The following is a 9,847-nucleotide window of genomic DNA, read 5'->3' as shown; positions in this document are numbered from 1 at the left end:
GTGGCCGCGCCACCGTCGGGCTGCGGGCGGGCGGGGGGAGGCAGGTGGGCGGACGGGGGCCGGGGACTATTGCGCCCCCGGGCCCCCGGGGCCCCGCGCCGCCTGCTTGGCCCCTTCCCCGAGGCCGCGGAGGGCGGCGTGGGAGAGCCCATTGTTGGGAGGCAGCAGAGGTTAGGGCATCGGGGAAGGGGCGGCGGGGGAGCCGCCGGGAAGGGGGCACTTGGTGGCCGCGGGGCGGGCCGGGCACGGGGGCCCGCGGTGAGGGATGGGCGATGTCCCGAGAGCGAGCCTAGGCGCTCGCTCCAGTCGGGGCGCTCGCCGCTGTGGCCGCACTTTGCCCACCGGGCACGGGCAGGGGGCGCGTGGCTTCTGCAGCCCCGAAAGCTCCTTTTGTCCGCCCGCGGCGTGAGGAGTGCGTGCCGGGGGCTTTGTTCGTGCGGGAGTGCTCTCCGTTCCCTGCCCTCGGCCTGGGCGCCCGTCCCGTGCCCTCCGGGGCGCCGGGCTAGGCAGGGACTGTGGCGCCGGCTTGGCTCTAGGCTTGGGGGACAGTTTGGGGAGGGAGGTGGTGAGGGTGGCGCTTTGCTGTCCTCTCCAGAGCGTGCCGAGCACCCAGAGTCCAGGGCTGAGTCTCCCCGGACCCCCGAAGCTGGGGAGAGGGTGACAAGAAGGAGAGTGTCGGGAAATAGAGGGTGGCTGTGGCGTCGGGTGGCTTGCAAGTTTGAGAGACCTAGGTGGGTTTGGCCCCGACGGCACTTGGAAGTTCAAGTTTGGGGGCTGCTGTCCAGACCCCTTGACTTGAGGTAACGTTCTCTGGTAACCAACCACCGACTGTTCGCACCCGGCGCCCCTGCCTGAAGTGAGCTGGCTGCTCACTTCTGGTCGTGGTTACAATGGGACAGCGCAGACAGGGCTCAAAGCCGGTTGGCAAGGTCCGGGAGCGAGCGCCCGGTGTGATCTGACGCCTTCCTTCTCTCTCTGCCCCTTGCTTACTCTCTAGGTTAGCTTTATACGTCTATGAATATTTACTGCACGTTGGAGCACAGAAATCTGCACAGACCTTCTTATCAGAGGTGAGTGGGACTCCCCCCAGCATCCAATTTCTTGACACCCCCTCCTCCCCACTATTCTTAGAGCCTTTGTTTTCAGGAGCAGCCACTGTGGCCACCATTTTGAATTTTTATCACCTTTTGGCATTTATTGTTAGTTGGTCTTCACAGCCTTTTGGCTCCGAGAAGTCCCCAGCCCACCCCCTCCTCTCTGCTCTTCTAAGCTGCCTCTGCTCTTTCCTTTCCAGATTCGATGGGAAAAAAACATCACATTGGGAGAACCGCCTGGGTTTTTGCATTCGTGGTGGTGGTAAGTTTGTGTGATAGTTTTGTGCATGTGTTTGTTTTGTTTTGAGTCCTGGGTCCAAGTGAACAAAGACAGGAGACCAGAGCAGGCCCATCACCTCTTAGCCCTCAGCTTTGCGCAGAGCAGGGCACCTCTGAGCACTCAGAGCAGGACTGGCCAAGGAGGAAAAGGGCAAAAAAGGCTGCTACCTAAAGTTTTTTCCTTGTATTTTTTCCTTATATTGAAAACCAAGTAAATCTTGTGTGGTGTAGGGGTAGAAACTCCTTACTTTCCCATATCATTCCGGGGAACTAGGCAGGGGGCTTGAAAAAACCTTGAAGGATTTTTGTCAATTCTACATGCTGCTTTAATTAGAGAGGAGAGGGGTGGGGCGGAATGGAGTGGAGGGGATACCAGGTCTGTTTTACAAGTGGCCTGTCCCTTATTCTTCTATGAGCTTACCTTAGGAGAGAACATCTGGTAGGGCCTTTTCCAAGCACCCTGAGAAAAAGCAAGAAAGAGCGCCACTTCCTTTAAAGATACTGATTTCATACTGACTGGACCTTTCTTTTCCTCTGAGAACTCCCCCCTACCTCCTTCCTCCTCCCAGGCATCCCTAAAACTGCAAAGCTTTATTTTAGGGTCTCTATTTGTGACCCTCCAACCAGGCCTCCAGGTCCTGTGGGTGTGGGACCTCTGCAGGTCGGGTCACAGTGTTGGGGTTGTGGCAGGCAGGAGGGAGGCTTAGGGTCAGTGGGAGCCAATTGCCATGAGTGTCTTACCTGGGCCTTTTGTGGGACCGATTGGTGGAGTCTTTGACATCCTTTTGAAAAGAAAAAGCAGAGAGGCTTTTGATATTTTGGTGTTATTGGGATGTTAGCACGTAACCTGACTGCCGACTCAGGTTACTGTTTCAAGTCTCTGCATAGCAGGAGAATGAAGTGTCTGTTCTAACTTGTGCAGAGAAAATGAGTTTTTAATTACTTCTGCCAACCTCGGAACTGCCGGCGTTGGAGGCACTTGATATGGTATAAGGATTCCACCTGTAGGAGTGGGTGATAGGTTTTCTGTTGTTGTTTTTGGAGAGGATTGTGTGGATGGGGTTGGTGGGTTTGGTAATGGAGGATCATGTAGAAACTTAGGCTTATAAATGAAAGTTACTTAGAAAAGGCTGGGGAGTTTGTAGTCTTAAAAACCTTAAATGTGTGGAGGAGTTAAATTGTTTTCCGCTTTAGAAGACAGGAACGATCTCTATCCCCTCTCTGCAGCTGGTAGAAGTCCCCGATTTTCCTGGTGTGTTTAGAATCCCCTGGCATTTCTCCATCCTTGTCTCAGCCCCAGGAGTGTAGCGTCTGTTGTGCTGGGCTCAGGCAGTGGTGGCTCTGAGTGGCTGTGGCTGTGGTCCTGTTAGTTAGAAGTTGCCTTGTGTGTTTTCACACTGAATAAATGACTGTGGCTTTCTGGAGTGGGTGAAAGCAGTGGAGCTGATGGGATGAGGAGCAAGCTGCATTAACCACATACCTGGAGTGAGATGCTTGTCTGATGACTGGTAGAGCTGGCTGCTGTGATGGGGACAGGAGCACTGGACTGGGAGTCAGTACTTGGTTCTGGTGGCAACCTTACCCTTTAAGCCACTTCCATCCCTGGGCCCTGTGCTCCTGGTTTGGAGAGTTTCTAAGGCCCCTTGTGAATACCAGTGACTACCCCTGTGTTTGTATAGGGCTTTACTGGTTGACAAAGGACTTGTACATCTGTTCTCATTTAATGCAAGTGTTGGAGTGACCATACAAAATCGTGGAGGGGTTTGTGGGCATCTCGAGGCCTACTCTCCCCTTCCCCACGCTTTGCTGGACAGTTACCTCTCTGAGAGGGCTCTCTGTTTCAATGTGAAAGGGCAAGATGCTCGGTCGTCCGTAACCTCTCCTTTGGCTAATTGATGTGTTCTTTGGTGGGCAGGGGAGGAGTGGTTTTTGCCTAAAAATTCCTTAGAGGAGGGTCTGGGTGGGAGTGGGGGTGAGGGCTCTGCGATTAAGAACCTGTGAGGTTCTGTTTACTGCCAGAGTCATTCCGATTGCTGTGCATATGAATCATAGTTGTGTCCTGACTTTGACAATTTAACCTTTATATCATATGTAGCCATTTTGGTTTTTGGGGGGTTTTTTGGAATGCAGATGAAACAGTATTGGTTTTTATTCAGATTTCTACCTGTCCTACCTGGTCATCCATGGGTGGGTTGTACTAACCTCTCGGAGCTCTAGTTGCCACATGCATAAAGTGGAGAGAAATTTGCCTACCTTACACAAATGGTAGTCGCGAGCAGTTTTATGGCTGTGAGGCTTCCAGGCATCCAACACATAGTAGGTGCTGAATAGATGAGAACTATTACTGTCATTACAATTGCTGGCTTGCCACAAGAGGTTGGATCCATTTTGTTTTCTAGGCTGAGTTTGCCCAATGAAAGCTGGTAAGGTGGGATGGATCCTTTGGGAGACCTGGTACTGTTAGCACCATGCATGGTACCCTTGCTGTTGTGTACACAAGTGGTAATTAGTAACCGGATTTTATTTTTTCAACTTGCAGCGTATTTTGGGACCTTTACTGTGCAGCTCCTGAAAGGAGAGACACTTGTGAACATTCAAGTGAAGCAAAAGCCTTTCATGATTACGTGAGTAACAAATTTTTAATCCTGGCAATAATTACAGGGTTGGATAGCTTTAACTTCTTTAGTACTGAAAACAAATACACAGCCAATCGGCAGTGGTCTTTATTTTCTCCTTGCTCTTCCTTCTGTTCCTCCCCACTTCCCTGCTATCCTCCCCACCATAACCACCTCCAGCAGTGTTTTAACGTGGTAAACGGTGTTTCATAATGTTGTAATTATGCGAAAGAGAATAGATACCTATCTGGGGGATTAAATGGTGTCGTGCAGGGCTCACAACCATGTGAGATGTATGTTAAGAGTGGACAGTTAGCTGGGAGGAGACTGAGCCTTTTTGGTATTGGTTTAAGAAAAAAATGACAGTGACCAAAAAAAAAAGCAAATGTGATACTTGTGTTTTGAAGTAGAAGAGGTAGTTGAGTGAGAACTTGGTGAAATGGACTCTTACTCTACTTTCCAGAGAGCAATCTTTTGAATTATGGGGTGTGTGTGTATTTGGTGGGGGCTCGTGTTGTATCCACAAAGGCAATGTATATCCTGATGTCCTCAGCTAATCCATAATTCTTTGTCCAAAATATTCTTGTGAAGATAGTTAATTTCATCAGATTATAGTGCCTTCTGCCCTGTCATTCACTTTCTACCTGAATGAGTTCTGGATGAGTTTCTTAAGATTTATGAAATTATTACAAGAGATGTCTGTCATGTGTCCATTTCCCACAGTAGTCCCCTTAAAAAAAAAATGGACTCCAGGCCTGGGTAGGAGTCATTTTATGATGCAATGAAACAGGTTAGGATCTGTCTGGGGAAGTGTCTGAAGGTTTTCCACAGCCGCCTTCTGTGGCCTCCTCCCAGTTCTTGCTTCTCGTTGGCCCTGTAGATGGTTAAGTATGCGTGTGCGCATGCATGCGCTTGTGTGCGTATGTGTGTGCATGTAGCAGGTGATCTGTCTGGTCTTGCTCTTCTGCATGAGGTGGAGAGGAGTGGTCCCCATGCTCTAGGCATGGGACTTGGTTTCTTGAACACCGTCAGGTCCTACCCACTTGGCAAGGCCAACTGCGTCCCCTGTGTGCAGAATTTAAAACTGGCCTAGGAGACCAGCACCCAGCTGGTTGAGTTTCATAAGTGGTTAAATCCCATTATCATGAATATGTTCATGGTGAAAATTTCTCCTGTGACAGGGCAAGTTAGAGACTCGGCTGGAGGCTTGCAGGTTTTGAGAATATGCAATGTAATGAAATCTTGTTACGACTGAAAAGTTAATGCGCATGGAGTGAAATGCTGAGGAAATTGGCCAGTTCTTGTGCTTTCTCCAGGTTTGAAAAAGAGAAGCTGGCGAATGATACTTCTGGCCTGGTAAACTGTTAGTAGTAGAAGGCAGAGGTGACTGATTCACTTGTGATGTGGTTCTGGGAAAATCCTTTGGTGATGATCATAGGGTTTCTTCAACTGGAGCTTGGAGGAGGCTAAGAAGTATAACAGCCATATAAAAATAGCTGGTGAATTTGACCTTTTCTACCTGGTAAAAATCTTGCTTTTTTTTTTTTTTAATCGTATGGATGGCCAACCCTGTGTGGCTAGTCTTTGATTACTACTGTGCAAATGGTTTCATTTTAGAGTTGGTGGGGGGATGTGCCTTTTTCAAGCCAATCTCTTGATACAGGATATGATTGATATCTGTGCTATCTTTTGCAGGGTACCTTTCAGAAAAGTTAATGATTTTTTTTTTCTTTTGGTGGCTGAGTGGTATGGGGATCCAAAACCTTGACCTTAGTGTTATAATACCATGTTCTAACCAATTGAGCTAACCAGCCAGCCTTCAAGTTAATGATTTTTAACCAAGTTTGGTGTGCTAGTAAATAATGCGAGGACCTCTTGGGCAATGTGTGGTTTGGTCCACCATATTAAAACAGTATGGTGGTAGTGAAAGCTTCCATGTGGGTTTGCTTTCAATAATTTATTAAGGAATGGCAGTAGAGTTGTATAGAGATTGCTCAGGTTGGCATTGACATTTAAATGATGCTACTAAGAGATGACATCACGCTGATTGAAGCCCAGGATTCATAGGTTATCTGCACCACACTCTAACCAATTGAAATAAACAGCCAGCATCAAACCTTGTATTGGGATCCTCCTGGCGTCACGTGGCTTGAGAGTCAGGTGACGTGGGAGGAGGGATGGAGTGATGATGGGGATTATGAAGGAGTTGAGGATGGCACTGTGTTGGAGGGGTGGCAGCAGAGAAGCAACTGGCAAATTGAGAGATACTTAAAGAGATGGAGAAAAGGAACCTTCTTTGTTCTCACAGCTTCATCTGGTCTCTCCCTTCCCACAGCTACCATGTAGTTAGACTCATTCCTTCTTGCTAGAATCATTGCAGTAGCTAGACCCCCTTCCTCTTACCTGGAATGTGTTCCTCTCTTATCCATTTCAAATCCTGTCCATCCATTAAGTTCTCCTTGGAGGACTTTTGTGATAGTTTTTTGCACACTAAGATTGCTCCTTCATCTCAGTGTCTATAAAAGCCACCCATACAAGGCCTCCGTTGGCAATTTTCCATGTGCTAGGCCACTGTGCTAACTGCCGTAGGTTCATTCCCTCGTTTCATCCTGCCAGTGACCCTGTGAGAGAAGGCATGTTGTTAAGTCCATTTTACAGATGAAGAGGCTGAGGCACAGAGAGGTTGATTCCCAGCTAAAAAGTGTTAGAGTGCACATACAGGTCACGACTGACTCCAGGCCCTCCCACAGCAACTGCCGTTTACTTTGCTATTCTGGCTAACTTCTCCTTTAGGTTTGTCTTTCTGGCTGCAGCTTATTCTTTTTTTCCATGGCGGAGACCATGAGCTGTTCATCTCTGTAGCTCCCATAATACCTTGCATGTAGTAGGCACTCATGCTAATTGAATGAAGAGGTTAAGGTAAGGGTAAGAACAAATAGGTAATTTATTTATTTATTTATTTATTTTTTCAAAAAGATGACCGGTAAGGGGATCTTAACCCTTGACTTGGTGTCGTCAGCACCATGCTCACCCAGTGAGCTAACCGGCCATTCCTATATGGGATCCGAACCTGGGGCCTTGGTGTTATCAGCACCGCACTCTCCCGAGTGAGCCACGTACCGGCCCCCAAATAGGTAATTTAGAGTCATTGAGTAACCTGGGCTGTCACGGCCAATGGAATGTTGGAAGGTGTTCTTTCGGTGACCTAATTTTTGTGGGTGCTCTTGAACAAGGTGATTTTAGTGCTGGTTAACTGGTTGCCTTAAATCCTTTTTATAATATCAAATAGAGTGTAAATAACAGTGTATGTTAACTGGCTGTCCATTTTCTATCAAGGAGATTCATAGATTCTGAGAGTTTGGGAACTCTGTGCAGCCCAGATACCAGACCCAGTCTTTGGTGTGTGGTAAGTGTTCATGGAGGTAGGGGTGAGGAGAGAGTCCCTGATTCCTGTGGAGCTGGAAAGGACCTTACATGGAAAATCCTAGTCCGGGCTCTTTTAGGAAAGTGATATGGTGATACTGGTATTCATCTCCCCTTTTTGGTGGCTGCATTGGGGGTCAGATGATCTCAAAGTCCCCTCCCATGTTAAGGCGAGGCTGTCATGCCTGGAATGAACCAGGTGACTCGGCGGGGCACGGGTTTAAACTTTCTATGAATTGGTGAGATTTTATTTGCGTTACAGTCTGTTTACCCTCATACCTAGCCACTTCAGTTTTCTTGGCTTGTTGTTTACAAGCCCGAGAGCCCTGATGTTGGCCATATGTAACACGGAGTGTTGGGCGATTCAGTATCTGGAGTGGACTTTACTGAGAAATTGGTTAGTCTTAAATCACAAGAGCCCCTGGACCCTGTTGTGGTTTCCTCACTGTTCCCCTCAGGTCAGAGCAGTGCTTTTCAGAGTGCTGAGAATCTTAGACACTGTTGTCCGGGTGCTGTCTTTTGTAGAGTGCACACTCTCAACTGCAGGGGTGTCTCTTACTGTGGGCCCAGCGGTGCCCCGGCTATTTACTCCACTTTGATCTCCTCCAGGGTGGGTTTGTGTGGTTAGTAGAGGTGTCTTTGGTGCCTTCTCAAACTACCAGTATTCCTCCTTCCTCTTTGTAGTAGCTAATTCTGTCTTTTCCTTAGTGAAGGCCCTGAAGGCCTTTGAGCTGAAGGTTCTGGAGAATAGTGATGGATTCTTGCATAGCTCATGTCTGCTGTGCTTTTTAGAACATATTTTCACATATGTGATTGTAATTGGGTCTCACAGCTGCCTTGTTGGTTGGGTTTTGTTATTAGATCTCATCCCCGTTTTACAGATGAGGAAACAGGCCTGGGGTTTAGGTGGCTTGTCCGAGCGTAGGTAGCCAGGAGGTGACAACTGGGCCTAGAAATTCTCCCTCTGTCAAATACTACCTCTCAGCTTTTGACAACACTGATTCAATAGAGAATTCCTGCAAAACAGACAGAGGGTATTTGCACTTGACCTGAAGTGTGCCTGGCACCTTGTCGGTTCCCATGTACTTTCATTGAAGAAATGATTTCAACAGAATTAAACTGAAGCCCTGAGGGGCGAACTGCAGAGGTGAGACATCAACTCTGGGAAGGGAGTTTGTTATGGTGCAGTGACTCTTAACTTTTGGCAGGGAAAATATGATAAAAGCTATGGACTTTCTTTCTAGAAAATGCGTGTGTCGGGGCCGGCCCGTGGCTCACTCAGTAGAGTGCGGTGCTGATAACACCAAGGCCATGGGTTCGGATCCCATATAGGGATGGCCAGTTCGCTCACTGGGTGAGCGTGGTGCTGACAACACCAAGTCAAGGGTTAAGATCCCCTTACCGGTCATCTTTATAAAAAAAAAAAAAAAAAGAAAGAAAATGCGTGTGTCCTCTTAAAGGAGATTTTGTACATGATTTCAGGAAGTTTGTGGACTACTGCTCCAAACCCCAAGCCCTTCTGTGATCCTCAGTGGAGAGCTTTGGGAGTGTAGTGGATATGAAGTCCCATGACGTTGGCGAGTTTTCCCTCCTTGCCTCAGTTTCCTGGCTGTGAAGACCTGAGGTTGCTTTAAGCTCAGTTGTTGTTACGCCAGCTCCGCAACCCTGCTCCTAAGGGAGCCAGCTCTGCTCCCACCCAGCAAGACTCCGCTGACCCCTCCCTCTACCCCCAGCTGTGCAACTTTGTCTTGAGCAGGGTTGGTGACAGTAGGAAAGTGCCCCAGAGTCCTGGGTATGAGCAGGAGCTGAGGTATTTGTGGCTGTGTGGCAGGGGTCCAGTGTCCTTGGTGGGTTTGAAATAGCAAAGTGATATTTGAGAGGGCTCTCCTTAGATGTGCTGAGCTGAGATTCTTGCCAGGCAGGGAATGTCCATGCCTGGCAGAACTCTTTGGCGAGAAGGGGAGAAAGGGTGGCAGTTCAGGCAGAGGTAGGAGAAGGCCTGCAGCAGGGCTCCAAGGAGCTGGGGGAGTGCTGTCCCCCGCGATAAGCCAGCCTAGCTATCTGCCCAGAGGTCCTGGCAAGTTCACGGCGTTGCCTTTGGCTCTGACCCTTGGCACCATTGTGTGGTAGATTAAGAAACAACACACACACACTTTTTTTTCCGCCCCCACTCTCCTTGGAGCTTAGACTTTGTGCTGAGGCCCCTCTTTGGGCTCCCACCCTGTTTTCCACAATTCCTCTTAACTCCAGAGGCTGCCAGACTCCTCCATTGGTAGCTAATTAAACATTAAATGAGAAACTGGAATTGCCAGAATCCAGGCAGCGTGGCCACCTTAATGGGTTTCAAGTGGCAGCAAGACCCCAAATTGCAAATCCTTGCCCTTTATTTCAAGGCGGGGGGGGGGGGGGGTAGGGGGGCCCCAACAAAGGTTTTGG

General features: G+C 48.7%; 1 protein-coding gene across 1 annotated transcript in view; it reads left to right on the top strand.

The window, feature by feature from the left end:
- Nucleotides 1–265: 265 nt before the first annotated feature.
- Nucleotides 266–9,847, top strand: part of SSBP3 (single stranded DNA binding protein 3) — a 161,537-nt gene continuing 151,955 nt past the window's right edge. The window contains exons 1-4 of the mRNA XM_008583226.1: nt 266–405; nt 998–1,070; nt 1,295–1,356; nt 3,913–3,997. Of these exons, the coding sequence (XP_008581448.1) occupies nt 266–405; nt 998–1,070; nt 1,295–1,356; nt 3,913–3,997 (360 nt within the window). The remainder of the gene's footprint in view (nt 406–997; nt 1,071–1,294; nt 1,357–3,912; nt 3,998–9,847) is intronic.

Source organism: Galeopterus variegatus, unplaced genomic scaffold, assembly GCF_000696425.1.
Source record: "Galeopterus variegatus unplaced genomic scaffold, G_variegatus-3.0.2 Scaffold2855, whole genome shotgun sequence".
Lineage (NCBI taxonomy): Eukaryota > Metazoa > Chordata > Mammalia > Dermoptera > Cynocephalidae > Galeopterus > Galeopterus variegatus.
The sequence above is the reverse complement of the archived record's forward strand: the minus strand, read 5'-3'. Positions and strand labels throughout refer to the sequence as shown.